Source organism: Botryllus schlosseri, chromosome 6 (genome assembly GCF_051294905.1).
Source record: "Botryllus schlosseri isolate E-star chromosome 6, Bs_hap1, whole genome shotgun sequence".
Taxonomy (NCBI): domain Eukaryota; kingdom Metazoa; phylum Chordata; class Ascidiacea; order Stolidobranchia; family Styelidae; genus Botryllus; species Botryllus schlosseri.
This window is the reverse complement of record NC_137241.1, coordinates 16,701,620-16,729,210: the sequence shown is the minus strand read 5'-3', so window position 1 is coordinate 16,729,210 and position 27,591 is coordinate 16,701,620. Positions and strand designations below refer to the sequence as shown.

General features: G+C 40.1%; 1 protein-coding gene across 2 annotated transcripts; it reads right to left on the bottom strand.

The window, feature by feature from the left end:
• Positions 1-27,591, bottom strand: LOC145441229 (voltage-gated delayed rectifier potassium channel KCNH8-like). 2 transcript variants are annotated; one of them, XM_080319052.1, is made up of 23 exons: positions 26,587-27,590; positions 22,775-22,875; positions 19,965-20,097; positions 19,731-19,907; positions 19,525-19,667; positions 18,332-18,502; positions 14,852-14,951; positions 14,366-14,526; positions 13,137-13,353; positions 12,878-13,072; positions 12,109-12,226; positions 11,963-12,044; positions 10,102-10,197; positions 8,798-8,951; positions 7,792-8,007; positions 7,166-7,396; positions 6,436-6,510; positions 5,904-5,985; positions 4,892-4,948; positions 4,023-4,258; positions 3,748-3,855; positions 2,901-3,073; positions 1-1,240 (listed from the first exon to the last, which is right to left on the bottom strand). In XM_080319052.1, the coding sequence occupies exons 1-23, from the start codon at positions 26,660-26,662 to the stop codon at positions 563-565; spliced, it is 3,780 nt and encodes a 1,259-aa protein (XP_080175178.1). In that variant the 5' UTR covers positions 26,663-27,590; the 3' UTR covers positions 1-562. The 2 variants fall into 2 exon arrangements, with proteins under 2 accessions (XP_080175178.1, XP_080175179.1); XM_080319053.1 differs by lacking the exon at positions 6,436-6,510 and having other exon boundaries at positions 26,587-27,591.

Genomic DNA, 27,591 nt, shown 5'->3' with positions numbered 1-27,591 from the left:
TTCGATTGTACAAAACATTTTTTAATCAAAGCAAAGTAGAAATGCATCAGTTTGACGACAACAGAATTCATTTGGCAATAAAGATTTCAGTCATAGTGTAAAATATATATCCACTCCGTCCATGTTAAATTCACGCAACACCAAATTCATATACATTTTACAATTTCACTATACGACCTGGCTGAAGTAAGCTATAGGGTCAATATAATCGACAAATATATATAAATCATATAATGATAGTTATAGCAGCCATAATCCAAAGCCAATAATAGTATCAGTGGAGCATCAAAATCACGGCAAGAATAAAATGATTTTCCAACAATCTTTGTGCTAGTGAACGCTTACCCAAGCCGTCCGATGACCACCAACCGTAAAACAACGCACTTAGCTGATCGTATATCGTGTATAACGATAATCACTAAACAAAGTCATCTGCTGTATTCTGAATTGTGTTAGGCCTGGGTCTGAGATCCAACATAACATTATCATCCTCGGCGAGAGAATGCACTTGGATGTACGAAAATGCCACATCAGCCGCGAAAAGTAAGTTCCCCCGAATTTTCTAAACGCAGGCCACATCCGGAGACGGACTTGACGTGCTGTATCCACTTTCCGAACCTCCAACTCTGCGTTTCACCGGTATTTGAAGAAATCCCGTGCCGTCTCTACGCTTGGGTGACGGTCGTTCCATTGTACCACATTCGCTATAATCATCGTAGTTGCTAACTGATATCTCAGGTACATTCCTACGCGCGGTCGGCGTTTTCAGGCAAGCGATTTGCATACGGCAGTCGCTGGCTGTCGGACACCCGTCACCGTAATCGCTAAAATCATTCCGTTCCGCTTCATTGAACTGAGTACAACCATACAAGCTCGGCTTTATCGACTTGAACGCTGTACTTGCGCTGCGTCTGTGGAAATTGGCTTTGGGAATTTCGCATTCATTCGTAAAAGACGCAAACGCGTAGCAAAATGAAGGCGCGGAATTCGGCCGCTGCAGTACAACCGGATGAGACGTGGAGTGTAGGTATTCGCTAGTCGGAACTTCGGAATGGCGGGAGCAATTCAAATGATCATTGCTTTCGCTTCCCGTAACCGCATACTCAACGAATCGCTGTTCGGGAAATGCTGGCTTAGGCTCGTAGTCCATCGTAGGTCCGCCGTACCCTTCGACTGTAGAAGTACGTTCCGTCTCATGCAGCTGAAGAATTTTTTCGACGTTCTTGGCAATTGCAAACACCTGAAAAACATTACTTGTTATTTTCAGAGGCGGTTGAAGTAGTCATCTTTGGCACTCGGGCAGCAGTAGAAGTAATGTCGTAAATTTTCTACTCAAGTACAATTAGAAGTAGCGATTTCTAAGTAAGAAAAAATTAAGTATCCTATCATAACCATGGACTGGAGTAGGTAGGGGAAGTTGGAAAACCCAAGTAGAAGTAATTCGTTAGTGACCACCTCCGGTTATTGTATGCGTGTAATCTGTAATAGGAGTATCCGCCAATCGATAGCGATATGTATGACTGTGAAATGAGCTGCAGTGACCAGCTTCCTGGCGAATCTCCGTGACAGATCGTCCTACATGTCGTGAATATGACCGTGTTGATTATACTGGTGAATACTGAATACTTCTTGGAAAGATTTGCTCACATCGCACTGTCAATAATTATTGTCTTGACTCGGTCGGATTTTTATCTGGCCGGATTGACTTCTGGTCGATGATATTTTCGACAACACGATTCTATCGCTTGATTTACTCAGTTCAGACTGCTTGGATTGATGAACATATAATCTATATCCGTTGAATGAAAATTCAGTGATCTATCGTTCTAATGTTCAACAGCCGTACAATGACAGCGAGTCAGTCCGATTCTATTGTGTTGATGAGATAAAGGCATTGTTTTGACCTTTGTACGCGATTTTTTACGTCCTTCAGTACTAAATCATGCGAATTTTTACATTTTCACACTTCAGTCTTATGACAGCTCTTATGGTACCGAAAGGGGTAAGCCATGCCTGGGGAGTCGGAGTCGGAAGCTGCACTTTTAAATTTGTGCGAGTCAGTAGTTGGAGAAAGAGTCGCGACATTTTATATGAAGTATTGTAAATTCATTTAAAAGTCGTTTCAGCTTAACTAATGGTTAACGTTGGGGTAACCATGTTCTGAGATCCGAAATGGAGAATACTTTTTAAAAATTCTCAAAGCTGCAGCACCGGAAAAGAAAACGGTTATTTTGAAAACTTTTCGACCGATAGTACTGTGTTGACTAACAAAAAAATAGGTCATCACGTCGGCTCGACTCGAGTTTTCGATCGCAGTTTAATACTTTTTCCAGAAAACGAGGACAAATTCCCAAAAGAGAGGATATTTAGGTGTCCTCCGAGGACACTTTCAATTTATTGAAAAAGAGGACAAATCCTCTTAAAAGAGGACGTATGGTAACCTTATGCTACATCCCATGAAGCTTGATTCAAAACAGGCAAAGGCCATTAATTCTGTCATTTGCAAACATTTGTTGGATAATCCTGTTTGCGCCAAAAATTACTGAGACGACATATTTCGCGTTGTCGGCAGAGGCCGTTCACACTTTCATTTGGGTGTCTTGGAGTTTGGAGTCGACTTTTATAAAAAAATACGCCAACCAAGTCTGTACCAACAGAAGGAGTTCGTGTACCATCTAAAAATAGTATGTTGAGCTGTGCTCTCTTCGCCCCGATTATTCGAAAGTTCATGCCAGTGACATCAAAATTTGTTATGCGATTTTTTTATATACAATGTTCTTTCCAATTCTCTACTAGTTGTTGACGATTACCTTTGACGAGTGTCAGCTGAAAATATGCGGGTTCATTTCAATGTGAATATGCTATTCAACAGTTATTGTTACGCAATCTATCTGCCTTACTACGGTTTGAAGGCGATCTATTTTCCGTTCTAAAGCTGTCACACGGCTCCCGGATTCCGAGCTGCGACTTTCCGGACTGGAATGACGTTGATAAGTTCGCGACTTTGTCGGGTCTCGGCAAAATTCAACGACTGAGATCTTTCTTTCCTTTGGATGATCGAGTTTCGGAGAATCTGCAAACATCAAAATTGAATTATATGGAAAGCATGAAAAGTAATTTACATTCATCGCGCTAAGTGCAGTCGCAAGAGATTGAAACAGACTTCCGTGCAGTCACTGTATACAACATCTGGTATCTAAAATATTTATAAATGGCACATAACGGTATATACGAAGCAGTTTGAGTCATATAACTAGGGAATGTAAGATATGCATTTATTTTTAGCGCTGTTTTACCATTCAAATTGCCTTCGCCAGCGCAGCTTCGATAAAAATCCGCTACATTGTGGCGTCATGTTTGTTTACAATAGCTATCTGACGCCACATCATCATTGAAACTTCTGGTCCTGGCGCCGCAGATCAGCTGGAGCTACGTCCGTGACATTGACTTTAAAATATTTTGGTCGCATCATCTAAATTTGCGAAAGTACATTTGGGGCGACAATATTTAATGACGTAATTTTCACCATGTTTGGAAAACAATCCAAGTCAGGAACGTAGCGAAATAATGCATGTCTATCGCGCGGAACTTCACGAAAAAGGTTACTAACTGCTATTGGGATTCCAGTCGAAACCGAAATGTGTGCATATCACGACAATGAATTGAGACGCATCGTAACAGATTATATTAGCTATAGTGAAAAGCATAGGACTAATCGGAAGGGAATATAAAGTAGGCTATACTTGCCTTCCTCAAGTGACGATGACGATGTCCTCGCAAGTTTCTGCGCATGTTTTTTCCGCCGACGACGTCTTCTTAACTCTCCGTACGATCCCGGCGAGAATGACCTGCGACCTGTAACGAAATACAAGTCACAAACCCTGACTGTGATCTATCTATTTCTCACAGCAACTTCATTCGCAGCAACAAGATCTGCATACATTGCCCACTGTTTTCAAAATAAGAAACGAAGGGCGAAGATATATGCGCATCGCTATCTGCGGTAAAATTTGGACACACACCAAGTCCGGCAGGGTCATGTTGTCTCTTGTTGATAGGTGATATCGAGTTACTGTCGCCATTTCCTTGTCCTGTCGTTTTCAAATTGCTGTCAAAGGAATTGTCTTCGTGCTCTTGCTCGTATTCAAAATGCGAATTCTGCGGAGAGCGAGCGTCAGGGCTGCTTGAAATGGGATTGCTTAAATCAGTATTGTCGAGTGCGAAGACTTCGTTGAAGACCGTGGTGGCTCCGTCAGCTCTGAAGATCAAAAACATTGACCTACTTTACTTTAACCCGAACTCTACATCAAAAGTAAGAAATAACTGAAGGAGTTGCACCCGAGGGGATTTTTTAATTGAAACCAACTGATACATCGTATCTAAAGCTCATTGTAGGCTACTCCAACACGAACGCTGAATAAGGTGCGATAATAATCCATAATGAAATGATCAACGGATAGCTTTTTCTGGTTATCATTCGAGCGGATGTATCTTGATTACGTGACACACATTGGGCACTATTATCAATGCACGCTGCGATATTCCGTAATATCTGATTAAGGATTCAATTTCCGACGTCTATAGAACGTCACAGCTCACATAATTCCTATAGCATTGTTGTTTTGAAACAGAGGGTACTCCCTGGTCAACGCCGGGCTTGTATCGAATTGCCGTGCCTGCTTATTCCTCCTGGGGCTCGAAGTAGCAGAGGGAAGTCATCTCATTACAAATATTTATTCGATTTCGGCCTATATGCGTCATACGCCGCTATTCAATTTTGCAGTAAAATCACCGAATGCGTGATCCGATACGTCACGGAATGACGACAGCTTTAATATGGAATTCGCGTGCAGCTCGGAAAGTCGATAAATAGGCTATATCCGAAACCTACTCGCTAGTTTTTCTTTCGAAGCTTTCGCTTGATGTTCGATCATTGAAGCTGACTCGTCTGTTAAAAAATGAACGTAATGCATCTATCTCAAGTAATTCGCAATTGACTGCACCACGCAACGCGCGTCATAACTGATAACTAGGGCGGTTTTTTTTTGACATGTCAAAATTTGTAAAAATTGTGGCGTTAGGTCAAAATTTGGTAAAATTTTTCATAAAGTCAATGTTTTTTTGACGTCCGCATTTCGTTTGTATCGTAGATTCTGCACTGTCGGTGAACTTATCATTTGATATTTTACAGCTTGTAGCCTATTTTATAGGCCTATCGTTGTAAACGGCTAATTGTCTGCTCATTGTGAATCGTAAACGGTCAAATAAAACAAATTGGTAGACATGGTGTTACGGTCAACGTACCGCAATATCCCAACTGAAGAAAGACTTCTTGGGCATTGCATCATTCTTATATTAAGAAGCGCATGATGAAAAATTGTGATGTTGACAACAATGTCAGAATGACGCAACACGGTGTTTCACCAGCAGTGTACGCACAACTTGGGTGTTGTCAGCCAACTGCTGCTGTTGAACGTCCTTTGCAAGCTTCTTAGCAAGGACATGCACTTTCTACCCAAGAATGTAGGAAAATATCTCTCGCTGCACTACAATTTTTTTTATTATTTCTACCATAATACATATTGTAACCACTGGAATTCTTAATAGGGCCAGATTTCGTTAAAATAATGGTTTGTTTCATGTAAAATGTTGCCTATTTCTGAGCCAAAATCGTTTTTTCAGGCCAAGCTACTTCGTTAGGACAGTCAGTTCCAACCAGAAATGAAGATAACCGGTACAATTTTAACATTATGTGGGAAAACACCTAATTTGCATACGTTATAGGTCAAAATTCAGTTTGTTTAGGTCAAAAAAGTCAAAATTTTCCTATTTTTTAGGTAAAAAAACCGCCCTACTGATAACAGACACATTTAAGGTAGCGTACAACTCCGAATGATACCCACTTTTTTATAGAGTGTGTGCGAATATGTGAACGTAAACACGGTGATGGCGATCTCGTTGTCAAAAGAGGCGAAACGCAATCATCTGAAAGATCAATTGGATTTTCACGTATACGAATAACCGTTTGTTATGATTCATCATAGAGCCAGTGGCGATCCATGGGTTAAAGATGTGAATGCCCCTCCAAATTTTCGACTTCTGCATTAGTAATATATTTGTTCACAATAGACATTCGTGACGTTAGGACATTATTCCACCCCCTTCCACTTAATTTTCACCTGGTTAGGCCTATGCATATAGCTCTTGCAAGGTATTATATATGGGATGAACAATCACAGTCGTAACACAACTTTTTATCGAATTTGCAATCTAACTTGTTCAGTGTTGATTAAGAATACCACCCGTGCCTCATTATTCAAGTTCACGTATTACCAATTTACCATTATAATAATCAAGACCTTTGATTGCCTACCAGTGTGGCTTTGGCAACATGATAAATACTTTAGTTAATACAGAAACAATGTTTTCAATTACCTGCTGCAGAAAGACCGGGAATTTGTAGGGTGTGCTGTTTAAGTTCTGTCTCATATCCATCCTCGCTTGAGTGTTCTGTGTGAAAACGAAAACATAATCGTGCTGCTTTGTGCGATGCCAGGCATTGTATAAAATCCAGCGGATTATGCTACGAATAGCATTATTAACGGTGCTTAGCATTCATGACAAAGAGCAAGTGACCTAAACAGAATTATATTGATGGCATATAGCCTGTTTCAGCGGATATGCTATGCACAATTGCACGCTTGCATTGCACAGCATATATATCAGGGGCCACCAACACGTTACCCGCGAGGTCATAATGGCAACATCATTCCATCGAGGGAGAATCAGCTGATATGAATGAACAATTGGGCATATTACCTTGACGTGCGATGGGCCAGCCCCTCCTAAGACCGAGACGCTTTGAAAACCGCTTCGGGCTTTCCCACAAGATCAAGCTTTACGGGGAGATGGTCTTTCAGCTAGTACCGTGTCTCCCTATCCCCACTATCGATTCCCTAGTCGCTAAAAAGCGTCGACAGCTGTCGTGCACAGCTCAAAGTTCAGAATAAAACTATCCCTACCGCCTATGTTAGAGAGCACGACGTTGTACTGACGTTAAGTTTTAAAATGTCATTGCTAATACATGCCCAAGACTTCGATTTAGGTTTTGTCATTGTGACTGCTGTGTGCTTCACCCGATGGTAACAGATAGGATTGTGCTTACCAGTACCCTTTAAATCCTCCTCGATCGAATCAGATGGCGAATGAATGTCATTTACATGCTGAGCAGGCTCCGTATCCGTACGAATGGTCACCGCTGGGTAGCAAACGTACGAGTCATCGTCGCTCGGTTCATCCACGCTGTAATGCTTGTTCCAGTTCTCTATCTTCGTATTGCGCTGTCGCCGCAATGAAGTCGCAAAATCGTCACAATCGAACCGGAGGCGGCAATTTCCTGATTAGAAAGGAGTGCGGATTAGAAGAAAATGATGCAGCACCACCTTCCTTCCTCGTATATCATTTATAAATAAAGCATGGCAATCAGATTATATCTCGTTGCTTTTGTGGTACTCATGCTGCTATGACTACATTGATCGACTTCGGTCAGACTCGAACTCGAAACTCATTGATGTTACAGCTATGTAGTTTACAACTATAGTGGAACGCATCACTACGCTAACTCGACTTTACATCTTGATAATATACTATCAGTACGGGGATCAAGTCGGTGGAAGGTCTTTTCGGCTATTTTAACCAGAATGTTCTGAGCTTATCTTTACATTTGTTGTATTCGAAGCAAGAGCGCTGATAGCGTGTCGTTCTAACATTTTGACAATCGTATCCCCATACCTGCTTTGTCAAAATTAACTTCTTCCCAAAGTTGAAAGGAGTAATCATTTCTGAAATCCTCCGTAATATCGTATTGCGCCGGATACATAGTGGCGATCTTTCTCAACCCGTCCAGGGATATGCATTGCAGTTCACAAAATGTATATGCTTTCACTTGTGACTTTGATGTTACGACAGCGTCGTTTGTGACGTCGCCGCCGAATAAATCACCTTTGCCTGTACGTAGGACGAGATAGATCTCATTCCAAAAAGTTATGAACAAGGGTAGTACTTTTCAACTTTTTTGCAAAATAAATTTCATTCGCACAATCCAACCGAAAATTGTTATACAAAAAGTAGATGAAGATACTGCTTTTTAGACCGAGTTTTAGTGGCATCTTGCGACCCGAGACTCACACACAAAAAGAATGCATTTGTAATATTATAGTAGTAGGTTACGATTTTACGGACATGTATGACATAAAGAACGCGGACACCAAAATTGTACCCAACACAGCTCTACGAAACATGTCTGACGCACGCGATTTCAAATTGGGGTGAATTAAATTCCTCTGCGCGTCACATTTGTACTACTGTCTGCTCATTGCTCACGATGCTGAGGTTGCAATAGCAGGACTATTCGGTGCCGACTGTCGACCATTTCGACAACGCAGCAGATCCATATAGAAAGTTATGGCCAACCAGCGACGATCATTTTTGGCAAAGGTTTCGTCGCCGCTGATCTTTTTGGTACTATAATTTATGAGCTGTGTTTTGGACAAAACTTGACGTCTTCATGTGCCCCGACGAAGAAGGAGTTGGCCTCGAAATGAATGTGTCTCACAGGCCCGAACTCGCTCGTTGCACACCCCTATACACTCATCTTAAAAGTGTTCGACGATATTTTCCAGCGAAACTAGTCGGACAAATCTTATCATGAATTCAAACCAACTTGAGTGTTACAAAAGTCGGTACATTCTCATGATCAAGCCACACTATTAGGCAAGACTGCAATGGCGTGACTCACCTAAAATCGCTGAAATGATGGTGTTTTGAGAAACCTCGAGCGAGCCGCTGCACACAAGGAAGACATGTTCCAGAGGATCACCCTCGTGAATAAATATCTCCGACACCGCCACCTGTCGCCTTGACGCATGCATGGCCGCATAACGCTTGCAACCCTGGTAGAAGAGAACACACACGGTAAACAACTTTGACATAACGCTGTGGCGTTTGTTTTGACTTGATCAACTCATGTAATTGAGATCACCCGTGTCGGCGATTGTAAATTACTGGCAATTTCAGTCAATTTGATTTTGTGTTAGACCTCCTTAAAAACGTGTTATGTCACAAATTTGGTGTTAATAGAGTTAGGGAATTACACGGTTACGAAAATCGATATACCTTCACATTGTTTATTCTTACATCTTTCGCGCAGCGATCGCATGAACAATGCTAAATATACTCGTCTCCAAGGAGTACACAGGCGATCTGTATTTGACACGTCTGTTTAAAATTAGAATATTGGATGCTCGTGTCGGCGAGTCATGCAGCCTACCTAGGTGCAGTCTACCGGACTGCGATGAGCGACTGGGACTCGGACCTGAACTTATTCGGTTTCGTAACATAGCTAATTACTTGACACGGTGGTCTATATTTCTATGTAATGATAATACCGATAATATATATGGCACTTTGTGTGGCCACGAGCCACGAAGACCTACCCTACATCAAAGCCCTCGACATGAGTCCGTATATTGGACGCAGCATATAGATATTGTAGGCTATACTATAGATGCTATGTATTATTGGCGGAATGCAAATGCTTATAAACGTATTTTGAAATGAGACCAACTCCCGGCTAGTCCGCTAGTTGAATCTCGATAAGTAGGCCTGTAATAATTCCACAAGAAACTTCATAAAAAGATCCCTTGTCCGGTAATTTCACACCATATTTTAGCGACAAAGAGTAGGACGTTTGATTGAGCATCTTAAAGCTGTATTTGACATGAGATAGGCACAACAACTTCGTGATGACAAAGATGCGATGAATATGTGTACGACTGTACGTATCTTGACGACTATTCACAGCAAACTTAAATCACGTAGAGTCAAATTGACGTGCTCAGTGGTTCGGCTCATATTTTCCCGCTTTGCAGACCCGAGCGAGCGGCCATGCATGGCAGTGTTGCCGGCTCTGAACGTCATATAAGTAGCCGAAAACATTCTGATCCGGCGACAGATAACGGATGACCCTCTCGAATAACGGTGGAAATGGGGCATATCCTGCCCCTTGACTTCACACATGTTTCTTACTGAAACTGAACTTACCTGACAAGCATCTTTGAATACCGGTAGGTTTAGCAGATCACAATGGAGGTGCATAGCAATATCTGCTTGAAGATCTTCGGGAAAATCCTTTATAACCTGGCAAAAATCGACCAAGTTATGTATTAGTGAAGAATTCCGACTGAGTGCATTTGTCATTTTCACTGAGTGATAGAAATAAAAATAACGCTAGCTCGCTGCAGAATTCTTTCGCGATTCATAAAATCCTGACTATATATGGCTGAATTTACAGCGACGTTGATAGTTGATGAGCAGATGATGCAAGTATCCATATTGCTAATAAATCAATAAAACACATGCATAAATCAATACGAAACTCAAGAAGTAGCAACTAACTTAATTCAGTTCGAGTATTGATTACCGTGCTCACATAGTGGCAAGATAGCGTAGTGGCATAATCCACAGCTACAACAGCAATGAATTGTGGGTTAGAGTCCGACCAAGGTCGACCTCAGAATTCCTATCAAAGTGTTGGAGTTTTATATAGGCTACTCCTCGCCATCTCATCAGCGTATGCAGTGTCCTTAAAAAAGTCTAGGAGTGGGCCGTGCTCCAAGTCGGCGGCTACGGAATCAAATAATAAGAAATATAGGCCTGGTGTAAATGACCATTGTATAGCCGATAATCACCATGAATACCACAAACAAACAACAAACCGTGCTCGCATAAGTAAAATTCAAGAGATTTTGATTGGGAAATAAAATTGGCTACGTCACAACCGATGACAGTGGTGTATTACTTGCAAAGTGGCACCTTGATACCGCGGGTGTATAGTATAGTTTACAAAGCTGGCGTGAAATATGTTTCTAGGCATTGACATCACTCGTGCGGGTGGGCAAAACGAATCACTGATTCGCAATTTGGTATGTCTAACTAAATCAAGTCATGTCCAATCGAATCTAGTAGAATAATCACATCACGGTCAAAGCGGTTTTGATTGAGAGATCCCTATAACAGTGACAACTGTTAGCTGACTTGTACGGCGTGATCTGCTCTCAGAGATCCCGTTCAACTTAAAGGTCTGCAATTGGGTTTGCTGCACTCAACCCGCTTATTCAAACATCATGCCCGTGCTCCTCATGCCAATGTTGTGGTCGAGATGCCGTCCACCCCCAACATAAATGATCATCGTGGCGTAACTGTAGTGTAGAGGGTCGCCCTCTGTGCAGTTGCTCTCGGACATCTGGTCTACATTACCCCCGGAAATTAAGAGCAGGAGACTGTGGAAGTTCGGAATTATATGGCGATGTATTTTTTAATGAGATGACATCAGAGTTGATCAGCAAGTACTTAAAATGGTGGAACGCAAATCAGGAAAGGGTTCATTGATTTCATTTCCATTCAGGCAAATAGATGACTTCAAGTTCCAGCTACCTCTACGCATCAGAAAGACTATTTCCGCTGATGGAAAGAATTTGACTATGTGAAGCAGTTATGTCATTTCCGCTCCATAATTATTTTATGAATTCGTTACGTAATAGTTGTCTGACACTATATCAATTGCTTTGAATTTCGTTTCGATTGACCAATGTCACGCTGAAACTTTCGTCAATAATAATATAGAAAAGTGGTAATTCGATTCGATTCAAGCTTTATTTCAAACATCTGATTCGAATTACCTATGACTCGTGTTTGCCCATCCTTATTCACATGTATCGTCCTTGTGATGTCACGCTATAACGACGTTTCACTATCCAAACAAAACACGGTATTGGCAAGGAGTGCCTTTTGTTCAAGGTCGTAGGTTAGGTATACGACTATAGTTTAGCATATACACTACAGAAGCATAATTGAAAGTAATCAGTGTAAAAATTGTAGGGGATAACAAAAATGATATCAATACCTCTTTTTCATTTACTCCTTTATTCATTGCCCAATTCGCCTGGAAGTAGTCTGTTAGTCTGCGTGACAGCGGCTTCCCAAAGCTGTAAGCCCGGAGATACTTGTAGAATTAATGAAACCGCCAATTACCCGCTTCATATACTGTACCCGTGTTTCATCAAAAAATGATTTAGATTCCTTTCCCGCTTGTCAAATTCGCATTGCTTCTCGCCCATTCTCTGTATGATGGAGGTGATGTTTCCGAACACGACAGCGTGCATGCAAGCTGAAGACAAGCGGTATTGGCATTCTCTATTTGATTGTTGTTAATGCTGGGATTTTCAGTCACTCGGTGACTGGCTCGGTGGCAGGAATATTCGTTTTAATATTAAAACACCAAGCAAAATTGCTGAATGTTATTTCGATGGTGAATTATTCCAACATGAAGTCGGATGTCTGAAAATCTGATAAATCGGTAAAAAGTGTTCACGAAAAGATACCGCCGTCGCATATCAAGAATGAAGTCAAAACAGCATGACCCTCCAGCTTCCTAATTCGATAATAAGGCGTATTTATTCTGATGTCGGATTCGAGAACCAACATTTGTACCATCGACGTCAGTTTGGGACTGTGAGCTGCACGATGTAATAGTTCGATACTTGAATACTGCACTCGTATGTCGGTGTTTGAAAATTCCGTTCTCCAACGAATTCCAAGAGATCTTAATTTATTCCATTCCATAAATTCCCGATAAATATGAATGGATCGGGTGAAGTCGTTTCCGCTCAATAGCGATCATTCACCGATGTGAACCATAAATTAGACGGCAGAAATTCGCAGGACAACCTTGACATCACATCCCAGCGCGTGATGAGATTATATCAATTCGATCTTAAAGAATGTCAATCATAGAACTTTGTGAGAGACAGATACTCACCTCCTATTAGCATCACGATATTGGAAATGATTTTCTCGAGGTTGGTGTTCGCTGATACATTGCCGAATCCCACGCTCGTCAAACTACTCAATGTGAAATACAGCGAAGTGATGTATGCGGCCGTGATTTCGGGACCTCCGGTTTTGTTTGTAAAAAATGGCGTGTTCATATCGTGAGCTAGTTCGAATATCCAGCCTTCCGAAAAAGATATACAGTATGCATATCGTGAAATAAATTGCCCACGAATCTTTGAATCCACCTGGCCCTGCTACCGCCCCTTGCGGCAATGCATTGTATTCCATCCAACCGATGCTGAACCATATGCAAGCCAGCCAATGCGCGAGCATGCCGAAAGTTACCATCAATATTAGGAGCACAAGCCAACGAAACCGCGACCACTTGCAAACTTTTATCAACTTGTACATTCTACAAAGTCTCAGACCTTTGAAAATCTGAGACGACAGGCTCGCGGGAGGCTGGAAATACAAATATATCGTGATTCCTGACGCTACATGGTTGCAGAAATATTTCTAGTTGCAAAATGTGGCGTGTGTCTATATGCGTGACTGCGACCGGTGACGAAACGTGAAGATATAGGCCTACCGATTTTTAATAGGTTGTTGTCTGCGGCTACGGAAAAGTGCCAAAATAGCACTAAAATATCCATATGCTGACTTGGCACTGGAATATTTTGACAAATCAATTCGATAACAGGATTTGTACTTTCGCGCTACTATCAATTTGCCTCCGGGACGGTCGGGTGTCATGATTGCTACGTGTAGTTCGATACCGAGTTATTAGTAAGTCTTGTTATCACCGTTATCAATTTCAAATGAGTTAGTGGACCCTGCAAGTTGCAACTACTAGAACGCTCAAACGCGGTCTGCAGTGTCCTGTCGTTATATATATAACGGGTTTGCTGATCAAATAGGTCGCACACTCCTGAAATATATTGGATATCGTTTTGATTGGAACCGTGATATTGCAGCATTACCCGAATTCGTTCTGAACCAAGTTCGGACTGTAACATTTCCTAAATATATTCCCCTGTTACCACCTGAAGACTTCTTTTAAAATACAGCTCATCTAATATTAATGCCGCTTTTAATGAGCTTTTAATATTTATATTGCAATGGAGAATCAAGTTTACCAGCGAAAGTCTGTTTTGAACACAATAATAAGATACTTCGTCACGCAAATTTGGTATAAATTTTTCCGAATCTCAGTGCTGTGCGCAAGGAGTAGCCAGAGTTCGAATTTTACAGCAGAAGAAAGGACGATTGCAGCAACAAAGTGCTGAATGAAAGAATAAGGGGCTACTCCCGCACCCGTGATATATGAGGGTTAAGAGATTTTCGCAGTCGCAAAAATTAAAGGTGACTGCTTCTTTCATTAATAGATTACGAACAAAGAAAAATCTATTAGACAGCAGCAACATAAATCGCGAAGTGTCAATCTCCAGAGCATTTCAGCCAAATTATTGCTCACCCAAATGAGAGGAAATAGCTGACAAATTATATCGACTGGCACCGCTGTAACCAGATCGATAATGAAAGTAGTCTTGAGATAATGAAGTGCAATTTCTTTTGGATTAGATACAAGTTGTCCTCTGCTGTTAACGTAAGTCGTCCGGAATTTAAGCCCAATATCTGGAAAATATAATGGACCGATTGTTGCGAATTTTCATACGACAGCACATCGTCGAGAGTATAGGCCTACACAACTGTAATTTAATTCTACGATTAATATCAATAACTGGTTCGCCCGGATACCCGCAACAGCGAACCTGGCGGACGTAATCACACTATTGATTACATAGAGACATCTCCTTCAACGCGTGTCAGGTCCGGTTGACAGGATCGTCCAAGCCTATAATCACATTAGCAACATGATTTCAAATATCCACTTCGACAAGCGACGAAAGAAGAAACAAAAAGCAAATAATCGATAGGTTTATTGTGGTATTAGACTCACCAAAGATGAATATGAACTCAAGAAACACGTCGAACCAAACGGTAGGAAATCTGTACGGATAAATCGAGTTTCGCCGCTTGAAGTATTCCGTTCCAATGGACTGAGAAAATTGGTAAAGCCAGCATTATTCGAGGGATATTTTAAACAGTAAAATATGCCGGTATAGCACTATCAAAGCAGTGGTGATGTTGTTTTTGCCGGTGTTGGCACGACTCCAGTCATGACTTGAACTCGCGTCAACTTTTCCAGATGATTTGACTCGGCCTTTCAAAAATGTGGATACCCACGTAGTTTAGCATTTCTACGTAGGCTAATTAACTCCATATTGATTGCTCGATTCACAATTAATAGCGACTCAATCTGTACTTCAATAATCTTACAAAATGCAATGACATGAGCCATGCGTCATACTTCGTAAATACGACCTGACTTGACTTGACTTCCTTTCACTTGATTCGAGTCACCTCCAAAAATCAGGTGACTTGACTCGAGTCAAAATGTGTAATGACTCGATAGGACTGGTGTCGAAGGTACAGTACAGTTACTTGATCCCAACACTGTTTTTTCAGTTAAAGAGAGTTGGTCGTGGCCAATAACGAAGTACTTCTAGTTTTTCGAAGTAATCAAGTAGTTTTCTTCTACTTGCACTATTTACTTAAGTAAATCTACTATTCCGCTACTTCTACTGGGTAATATTTTGTGATTTACTTACTTACTTTTCGCTAGTTACAGGTTTTCAATTAGAAGTGTTATGTTCATTCAATGAGAGAGAGAGAGAGAGAGAGAGAGAGAGAGAGAGAGAGAATGAGACGAAGATATTTAGGGGCAGTTTTCACGGAGTGTCAACAAGAATATAATCATCACAAAAGGTAAGTAAAGTCCATAATTTTGTCGTGCGCTATAAGAATAGATAGTGACAACAAGTTTTCGGAAAGCATCGCTCAGTCTAATTCAGGTATACCTGTTTGCGAGGTTGTTTCATATCGCCCATGTGACATGTTTCATCACAGCATATACGGCTCAGCAGTACGTTTGGAACTATCCTATTGTACTAGCTCAATTTGCTACTATTTTTTGGCTATGCGGGAAGAACGTCAACGCGTTTGCAGGAACGCATAAAACACCATGTGCCTAGATTTATTAGAACATGCGTATCACGCTCGGTGAAAAGCTCACCCTTGACAATAGGTAGTCAAAGTAGTCAAGAAAGCTACTCAAGCTGAATTAGAAGTAGCGACGCAAAAATCTACTCAGGTACGAGTAGAAGTACTTCTTCCATGAGCAACCTAAAACTACTTAAAGTAAAAATAGAATTTGCAGGCTCTAAATCTACTCAAGTAAGTAAGTAGTTTTGAAAACGGTCATGATAAGCTCGCATGGACTTTTAAAAGCTGTAAATTGAGCTGCGTGCGGAAGGTGCAGAGAGCTTCATGTACAATGCATATTGATGCATCCCAGAAGGTATAAATTTCCGACAGCATGCGCATTTGACCGCATCATGAGATGCAAATGAACTTGGTGATATGGAAATGAGGCACTAATCTACTAATGACGGCATTTAGTTTAGTTGAAGAGCAATACGGAGAAGTTGTATGAATTTGAATACGATGATAACACTTTGTGCGATTCGTAAACGATGAAATAAGATGGCGTAACGTAAAAATGCCATATAGTGTAATTGTATTTTAGGAAAGTAGACGGCGATGCTACACTTGCTTTAAAACTTGAACAATGAACACGTATGTTCTCCAGACAAAAAAAATGACACTAATTAGAACTCTAAGTACTGATACTTCGAATTGAACGAGAACTACCAATACTACATCAGAAAAGCGGAAAATGTATTCTATGTCTTTTGTCGAGACATTTTTTACGGTGGCTGCTAAAACAGATATAACGCTTAGAAAGTCAGAGCCCACTTTTCCAGATTAGGACACGTCATGGGCAGCTAGATTACGATAAGACTAAATTGCGAAATGGTTGTTTCAAACGTTATGATGGATGATATTTACTGTGATGAAATATGTCATATGGGCGACAATGGGGTGCAATGCACCCTGCAACCTAAATAATATTCAATTTTGTGAAAACAAATTTGTAACTCTATATCCACTTTATGTGAAGCGCGACGGAAATTCTGGGTTTGACTCAAATTTTACTAAAATTGAAAGTTAAAACAGCTCGGGAATTCCCCAGTTTCTCTTTCTAATTGGAGGGTTACACTACTTCTACTTGACAAACTGAAAATAGCGAGAAGTAAGTAAGTAGATCACAAAATATTTCGAAGTAGAAGTAGAGAAGATTATATCTACTTGAGTAAGTACCAGAAGTAGAGGAAAACTACTTGAGTACTTAGAAAAAGTAGAAGTACTTCGTTACTTACCACCTCTACCCTTGACTCATCCGCGCAAGCTTGATGCCGAGAAATCAAAGGCCATAAATTCCACCATTGGCAAACATCTGTTGGATGACGCCGCTTGTGCGAAAAATTATCGAGACGAAAGATTTCGCGTCGTTGGGGGGAGGGCGTTCACAGTTTCATTTGTGTGCCTTGGAGTCGACTTTTATCAAAATACATCAGCTAATTCTATGTCAACAAAATGAGTTGGGGTACCATCTAAAAATAGTACATTGAATGCTCTCTTATTCGAAATTTCATGCTGGTGACGTCTTATTTTGAAATACGATTGTTGATATACAGTGCTATTTCCGAGTCTCTACACTAGTTTCTAACTATTACCCCTGACGAGTGTCAGCGAAAATTATCGTTTTCATTTCAATATGAATATGTTATTCAATTGTATATTGAAGTTCTGTACCTCCAAGAAGATCTATCGCAGTTCTACATCCAATTTTGACAGTCCATAAGAGCGTATTTAAAACTGCTTTACAATACTGTAAGGAGTTACTTGGGTATGATTTAAAGCCAGTCAATTCTACTTCTACTGAAGTAGTTCTAGGTTGCATCTTACAAACACTGGTACTTTTACTTGAGTAGATTTATGCGTCGCCGATTCTACTTCTACTTGAGTGGCTTTCTTGACTACTTTGATCACCTCTGAGTAGTAGTGACGTCGTAAATTTCAAGTCAAGTAGAATTACCGATTTCCAAGTAAATAATAGAAATAACTATTCAAAGCCCAGTTTTGAATAGAAAACTGAAAACTGTCCAGTAGAAGTAGAAGTAGCCTAAACCATAACCACTGAAGAAAGTAACGTAAGTAGGCAAAATCTAGAAGTACTGTTACTGACGATGGAACTTACTGACCACCTCTGTGCTTTTGTTGCCACACTAATTACAAGTGTGATGTCACAACGGAGTCGTCACGTTTTTCGTTATAAAGAGACAAAGCTGTCACGTATTGTTCTAGTTGAAATCTTTTGCCAGCGATACGGTACTACTTGCTACATTTGATACATATGACATATGTAGATTGTTCGCACGTTGTGTTCGAACCGTTTCTATAATAGGCTTCGTACCTGTACGGCGATATAGTATGGAACAGTGGCGGCGATATAAAGTATGAACAGCATAATAAGCCAGTCCCATAACGTTCTCAAGGTGCCGTAATGCAAAACAACCGTTCTTGATTTCTTGAAAGAATGGCTGATCTGATGCTCCAACACCTTACGGTCGTTTCCGGAAAATATCTGCAATAAAAAATTAATATGGATCGAGTGGATGTCACGATGTCAAAATATAGCTGCGTCGCGTTCGATTAAATCGCAATACGTAAGAGATGTTGGTGGATCGGAAATCCACATACAGGCATTTGCCATAGTCCAATCAGTTTGTCAATATCTAAGGTACTACCCGAGATCAAATGAAAGAGCATGTATTTCTATTATGTTATCGCTATCAATAGGAATCGTAACTTTACATTTCTTAATCACTGACCGACGATGACACATGGAACGATGACCCGCTTGATAAGCTCGAAGGAAATATTATAGATTACTAAAATGTGGATGAATACGACGCAACTCTCGTAAAACTCGTCGTTCCGCTCGGGCAAGCAGTCTCTCTCTTATTACTAAGCAATCTAAAAGCAGCATAATTGGTAGCGCTGTATATAACGGCCCGAGAGCTGAAAATTAATAAAACTGGTAATAATCGAAAGCTAGTGTCGTATTGATTTCGACAATACAAATAAAGTACTTGTCATGAAAATGGTACCACCTCAAAACAGCCTTGAAATTCTGAAAATCGGCATTGCTCCAAACAATTGCTTGACGAAATTGGCCAGGTCATTGTTATATGTTAATTGTGTTGCGGCGATACCATTGTTGGAACAATGCCGATTTTCAGACTCGAAGTGTCATTTTGTGGTGCTTCCATCGCCCTGACAAGATTTTAATTTATATTTTCGAAGTCAGTGCGGCACTAGCTTTCGATTAAGACCAATTCAGACCGATTTCAGCACTCAGGCCGCCTGCTGTAGCACTAACAATCATGCTACTTTTAGATTGCTCACAACGCTCAGGAATAAGAGACACTGCTTGTCCAAGCGTAACCACCGGGAGTAGCGTATCTATCTACCCGAAAGTCGGTATTCTATAGAGATATACGTACTGATTTTGCGTTTGTTTATCATTACCATCCCTCTGTGGTTCCGTGTCTCGTTATTGATTTGGAGAATGAAAACAAAATTTACGAATATATATATATATACCGTGGAAACCGGAGAAAGGCCGTTCCTCCTTTGCGTATCAATGTCTCCGTCCAGTAGATTGTACAACACGGCTCTACTCCGTCTACGCTGTGCGAAGGCTCCTGGCGTTGTTACTTCTGCTGGTGAATCCGGTGGTGTGGAATCTGCTCATTGATGATCGCAAAATTGGAAATAGATCTGAGATTTCGAGGTTTAATCCAGCTTACAGTTTTTCGGAAGTCCGTCAGGCATCGTCGAAGGGGTTTCTTGGTCGTCGGAATCATCGTTGATCGTTATTTTGCTACACGTGTCTTCTTTCAAGCAGACGAGAAAAACGCGTGGTACGCCTGATTTCTGTTGGTTGTTCACGGTAACAATGTCCAGTAGACAACGGAATAAGGAGCCTAAGAAGGTTTACTAAAAACATTCTGTATCAACGCGAAACGTTTCACTGCTCTCACCGCTCTTTTTGTATAGAGATATTTCGCATTTCAATTCCGTTCCTTGCGAGAGCGCTTGCCATATTTTTCTCTGCTGAATTATGCTGGTCTTGGGACCAAACAGAAAGTCGCAAGAGCAGCTTCTGTGCATCACCTACACAATGCATTGGACTAGAATGAATTTCGAGGCAAAATTATTATCATCTATGTTTATGCAGTGTTATCGTTATAACCTAGGCTTACCATACGTCCTCGTTCAAGAGGATTTGTCCTCTTTTTTGACTTTTTTGAAAGTGTCCTCGGAGGACGCCCTTTTGTCCTCTTTTTTGAGATTTTGTCCTCTTTTTTGAAAATTTAGGTCAGATTTAGAGGAAATCGCGAGTGATATGCCGTAAATTAGCGCAGAAGTGAAGCTCCGGCGGGTATTTCGGAAAGATAAGTGGTGATTTAAGCACTGAGCGAAAAGAAGACCCTTTTTTTTTTAGTCATCCACCTGGCAATGTGGAGAGAAAGACGTTATTTTGAGCTCTGAGCAGAAGTGATGACCTTTTTTTCTTTTTTTTTTAGTCAACCGATCACGAAGTGGGAGAAATTTACCGGTTTTTGAGAATTCTTCTCCAGTTTTGCATGTCTGAAATTTCTGAAAAAGTGTCCTCTTTTTACATTTCCAAAATATGGTAAGCCTATTATAACCGAAACAGGACCGTAGGTTAGTTATCTTACACAAACACACACTTATTCCGTAGCTAGTGTAATACTGGTAAGAGCAGTATTACGCAACACTCAGATTTTCCCGATTCAAATGTCTAGTCACGGAAACACTTCGACAATTATATATTTGCATGATCATTGGTTATACTATGATTTTTCTGTGATACAGAGGATGCCAATGACTTTGGCACTTCGTGAATTCGGCATGTTCAATTCGGCACTTAGCGGCCACTAATCCTTTTCCTAACCTTCCCCTGCCATGCCCCTAACTTTAAATATAACCTAAACCCTGACCGCAGAACCCAACTCTAACTTAACTACTGAAACTAAAATATAATCCTAACCCAAATACATATCAAGTGCCGCATTCAACAAGTACCGTACCACAATTCACACTGATTCACTCATCCTATTCAGTGAAACAGATATTTCCGAATGTATCAGTACAAATAAAGAATATTTATCTATCTCTTTCACAATAATATCAGTTATTACTACGGCGATTTTTTTTTACCTAAAACACGGAAACTTTGGACCTGAAAAATCAAAATTTTGAATTTTTTTTTACCTTAAAAAACTTGATTTTGACCAAATTTTGACTTAACGTGTGCAAATTAGGTGTTTTCCCACATAATGTTAGAATTGACTGAAAAACTGACGAATTTTTTATATGAAATTTTTTTGATTTTAACGGAATCTGGCCCTATGAAGAATTCCAGTAGTTATTATATCTCATATAATGGCAGAAATACTTAATATTTGTTGTAGTACAACGAAAGAGGCTTTCCTACATTCTTGGGCAGAAAGTATCTGTCCTTACTAAGTAGGTTGCCAAGAATGGAAAGAACGTTCATGAGCAGCAGTTGTTGGCTGACAACACTGAAGTTGTGCGCGTACACTGCTTGGGACACGCCGTGTTGCTTCATTCTGACAATAATGTTCACGTCACAATTTTTTATCGTGCGTTTCTTGATATAAGAACCATGCAATGCCCGTGCAGTCTTGCTTCAGTTAGGATATTGCGGTACGTTGAGAATAACACAATGTGAACCTAATCGTTTCATTTGAATGTATATGATTCACAATGGGCAGACAATGGGCCGTCCACAACGGTAAGCCTATTAAGTAGCCTATAAGCTGTAAAATGTCAAATAAGAAGTTCACCGACAGTGCAAAGTCTACGATACAAATGAAATTCAGGTTGCAAAAAAACATTTTGACTTCATAAACAATTTTGACATTTTTTGACCTAACGCTACAATTTTGACAAAATTTTGACTATTTTTACATGTCAAAAAAATCGCCCTAGATCACATTTCCAATGCCAAATCCACCAATTGCCGAATTCACATGACAATCTTTACAGATCTATAATTTAAGTAAGATCCCCTCTTGAACCAGAACTAGGGTTGCATTTAAAACAAAAAGATTAATTTAAAACCAAAATGTTTAAAACATGTGTTGTATTGTTTTGTTTGTTGTTTTTTAGTCATGGCGTCACAAATCTTGAATTATTGCGCCACATAGTATGAGCATTGTTATATGGCTCCTTACGAAGTTCAATTGAAAATATTTTGTCAATATGATCGTCATGCAGCACTATCTCGGTCGGCGGTCATCATCATCAGAACATCGGTTTCCTCCAGTAAATATAACTATTTTCTATATCTGTTCAACCGACTACAATTTCGAGGGTTACAACCATTCCATATCTTGTTTGTCGACTATATCTAGTGCAAGTCGTCCGAATGTTCATACTGCATGTTTTTTCGAAAGTATTTACACAATTATGACATGATTATACAGAGCTTGAAAATCTTGAAAATGTTAATAACACTGTTCAAAGCAGGTTTAAAACTAAGTGTTTGAAATCACCTCTTCTTTGAAATGAAACCCTAACCAGAACATACATAAATACTTCCACTGTATAGGGCCTTCATTGCGCAACCAGCAATATCGGTGTTGCCAAGCATGGTTCAGACGCATTAATCATAATTTTGCAATATCCTGACATCATCATGGTTAAAGCGTAGCAAACACCCGGACTTGACTCACTTTTTAATCGAATGACAATTTTTATCTACATTTTCATTCCATCTACCCCGTCCCGGAGAACTCACTTGAGAGCGTGGATGTTCAGTAAGTGTACAAAATCCATCCGAGCAGTAAATAATAGGATTGACATCTTTCACCTGAGCAGTTCCCAGGATAAAGCAGCTTTCTAAATATGAAAAACGTTTTATATCTTGAAGAGCGACAAGTCTGCACTAGGATTAAGTTTCCCAGAATATACATATGAATGACAGGTGACAGGCGGCTTGTCAACGATTCAACCTCAGTTCATTACCATATGTGTCATCGATGGTTTAGATCTATAGCAGATTTTAAAAACCTTTTAAACTAACAGTTCTACATCGTGTATGTATATAGAGTAAAATAAATCAATAGTGACTGGTGAAGAATAAGCCTATTGATCAACATCCGTGCTTAAATAATCTCGCAAATGGTTGAGCAGAAGCTTGTTACTCCATTTGTTAGAGTGATATTTCGAATAAAAACTTTCACTAGCAATAAACTAAATATATAAAATTATAACTCTAAAATAATTAGAGGAGGAAGTAGTAATAATAGGTCCTCGCATTCTGCAGAATGTGAAAAACTTATTCTATCTGTAGCATACAAATACGCCCAAACTGTACGACGTCTTAGATGAATTGATTATCATGTCGGGGTACTCTATATGTGCGAACTATATACAATTTATAGTATGTGGAAATAGCGAAAACCACGTATCGATTGTTGATCCATCTATTCGCTGATTCAGTAGTCGCGGTATGCCGAGACGACTACCATTCGAGCCTAATCAGCTCCACTGGTATAACCTTCAGTAGGAACGAAGGTAGCTTCCGAAGGGAATTAACGCCTGCGAGGGATGATGAATAAAGAATTGATATCAATCTCATAAATAGCGCGTATCCCAAATCATATTTAAGAAAATTCTTTTTTCCTCACCCAATTTACAAAACGAAGAAAATAATATCGATAAATATATATGCTAAAACAAAATAAAGTGTATATAATAACTACAAGAGTATTCAATATCAGTAACATCATGTTAGCAGGGCTGGGCAAGATTGAGTGTCGCTAATGATGACGTCATAACGGCATGGGTGATGCGGAAAGTCCAAATATGTTCCATTCTTGCGACCACAAAGAAGTTAGGCGAGTTATACATCGCATTTGGTATATTTTCGGCCGCACCTAATTCAGTGTACTTTGTGACAGTGTTGCGGGTTGATGACGTCTTGACAGTTTAGTAGTGCTAATGTTATTGTTGTGATTTAAATGCTGCGATAGGCCTGCGAATCTCAAGGTTTCAAGGCGGCTCCCACGGTGGGACGAAAGTAACGAAACCATAATTCTTGTTGACAATATATTACTTTTACAGGAAAGAGGCGTATAACTTCATTACACGAATAAATCGTCTCTTACCACTCGACACGAATCATTACAATTAAATCATGAACTGGATTCAAGTACTATAACCCTACTTGTGAATGGATAGTGAGCAACAATAGATATTTACCCGCCGTTAGTTCGAATGACAGTTCTCAACATTCACGAGACGCCATGGCAAACCGCTGGGTCATGGCCTAACATTTGGAAACTGTTGGTCTACTATGTAAATATGTATGTACATTGTACACTGTACAGTGATATACAAGCTTAGAAGAACAAAAATTACCGAGCTATTATTAACTAAGCGACTGAGTATCATCCAGCTTATGTGTGGTGTGATAAATTCGTCCCAACTGAGAATAGGTCGATAGCATTTAGCATAGTACAACATGCAACACACGATACATCAATAAATAGGCCTATGGTTAATCAACAAGGCTAAGCCCGGACACTGATCGCACCACGGATCGATCAATGCGTATTGATTTAACTACGGATAGATGGCGCGCAAACCTTGAAAACGGGTGCAAGCTGAATTTTCGTTTCAGATTCTCAGATTTTTGTAATATAGTACTGCCATAGGTTGCAAATTGTCACAATGGTGGCAATTTTAGAAGACCATAGCTTCGTCACAGCTCTTCTCCGCATCCGTACTGCTGATAGATAGTTCGTCATGAGTTTAGAGTCAATCATTCAAACATCAGTTTGCTGCAATTTACATCGTTTATCGATCTTGACGGTAAATAATTCATCGCCGAGATATCACTCGAAAGACATATAACAATTGCGAGTTTCGAAAGTAGAAATCATTATTATTATCGCTCGTTCGAAATTTTCGAAAATTGATTTCGTTGCAGCGTTACCGCATCCCAAGAGGGCGCAATTTAATAATCCTATGAGATCCGCTCAATTTTGCATCGGAGGTCATGCACCGTCCACTAGTCACTCGATTTTATGTTTGTGGAGTGGTTCGATTGTCATGCATTAACGTCTGTCCCGAAACAGTATTTGGTTTATTGTAACGACCATCACACTCTATGATAGATGCGATAATCGTATTGTAAATTTCTTAGGACATTTCAAGTTCTATGGCTAGAATAATACCTAATCCACGAGTTCTGGAGTGTTAGGGGAAATTCTTAGCAGATCAACATAGCAAGATTTTTTCTTTTCACCGAAGTCTCCATTTGTCAAAATTCTCGCATCTCGGAGAAATTTCTCGCGTCTTGACATCTAAAGAACTGAAATCACAAATAGGAGGCGAAAAAGGGCTATGCTGGATGGCACAAATCCTCTTCGACTCAACCGCCGACTCTCTCAATATATCAAATCGTAACAGCGCTTCCGACTCACAACTCTCCTCAATTAAATAATGGGACTCCTGAATCCTTGATATCGTATTTCGCGACTATGACTCCAACTCCCGACTCGCACAAATTGAAAAGTGCGACTCTGGCTCCGATGTCTAAGTAGCCCAAAATGTCCCGACCCCGGCTCGCGACTCTGACTCCGATCCGAACCCCCACCCTTTAAAATTGTGTACGCATTTGTCCACTATCGAAAGGTACGCATCTAGAAGAATGCAGGAATCCACGTAACAGCCTAAAACTAGGCTGATCTTATTAAAAAAACAGCTTATATATACGTGTAAGGTGTCTAAAATCCGACTATTTGACACCACTGGACCATCTGCGCGTGTTTTGCTATTTGACAACATGCGGTGACTATTTTATCCTGCAAAGGGTAGTGGTATATATAGACAGAGTTATGAGTTACGTTGTTTGAAGGTATACACATTTGGCATAGCTGCTTATGGCGTCTTAGACGGCTGTCATTCTATAAGTCTTTTTATTCCGTTATATATTTACCTACATTGATAGAAATTATCAGAGGATCAAATCGGCAGAATCGTAATTCTGGCAGCACTAAAAAAGCTATATTGTGTCTGTTTATGCTGCAAATATCTGTACAGAAAGAATAACATAGTCATCGTCTACCCTGAATTAAGGCCTGCAATATTGACGAATATCATTTCACGCAATGTGGTGAAAAGCAATTTGAAAATGGTCATTCATGCCTATGAATTATTAATCGTCATGACATTGGCAGTACTTGATTTTATGGGTACAGTTCACCTGTAGAGTAATTGTGACTTCCAACAGAATGGGTACAATGACTCGAAACTTGGGTAAGGAACATAATTTTTGACTACCCGGAAATTATCTACACTTTGCCTTTATATCAACGAATTACGGAATACGCTATACCCCGAAACCATGCGTAACTTGGATACCGTGTGGTATATGCAGTCCTCCAGCAATCATAACACACACGCCTAGTGATTGATCTTACTCCTAAAATGTATCACATTGATCACTTTTAAAATGGTTTTCACATGAAAACGCTGGTTAGAAAACAGTAGTGAATATGATCGGTGATTATTCTAATATTTAACAAAGTGTATAATACTCACGGTCACCGGCAAATCGAGTGGCTATGGTATCCAAAAATGAGTTTTTAGGAACAAGAACGCCTTTTCTCCTCGACATGCTTTTAACAATCGACAATCAAACTATGCACTGTATATTGATATATTCTATCATCTAGAAACGAATGATTATTCCATTATACAAAAAACAAACTTCACCTCTTACTTCGCCCCAAGGTTATGTCGAAAACATGCACAAACTCAAATAGTAATGCGCGGTCTATATCGATTTGTAATCCACCTAGAACTAATGCCAATTTCCAATTTTGATCCTCAAGTTGTAGTATCGTCATTTCGCAAACGACGTAAACATATGCATGGTCGACAGAACTCAAATCGCATGATAAATAAGATCTCCAAGATTCAACCTATTCTGGACTAAGAATGTAGGCCGTTAATCCATCACTAGGTATTTTTAGTAATAATTCAAAAAAGTAACTTCCGAACGACAAATCATTGTATAAGAAGCCGGTACTCGACTTTAATGTCGATAATCTGACCTTGTCTCTGACCCAGCACCATAAACACTTGAATCTCTGCTACGTATGACGTCGTATCAATGAAAACCGAAGTAGTTATAGTATCCAATCAATATAACATTCTTTCAGAAATTGGCGTGCTACTATGGTCTTCAAAGACTTCAAACGTTCGTCATGTGTCAATGGAACACGAGAATGGAACCGTAGAGTGTTTTGAAAAACTGCTAGCCCTAATGCTTTTACAAAGAAGAGAGGTGCTTGGCGATTATTCATCGTGATTAATTTATTTCGAATGCTGTGACTTCCCTCCCATTAATAATAATCGCAACCGTGTCGAGGAATACAGATTAGTCTCATTACGAGTATAGTGAACTAACCTCGCATCCGGGAGTATAGTAGTATTAGCATAGTACCAGCTTATAAATACTGTGCTGCTACCTCTCCATGAGAATTTAAAACAAAGCTACCAGCCCTCTGACAGTTTCAACGCGCGAGGGCGTTGCGTTAGACC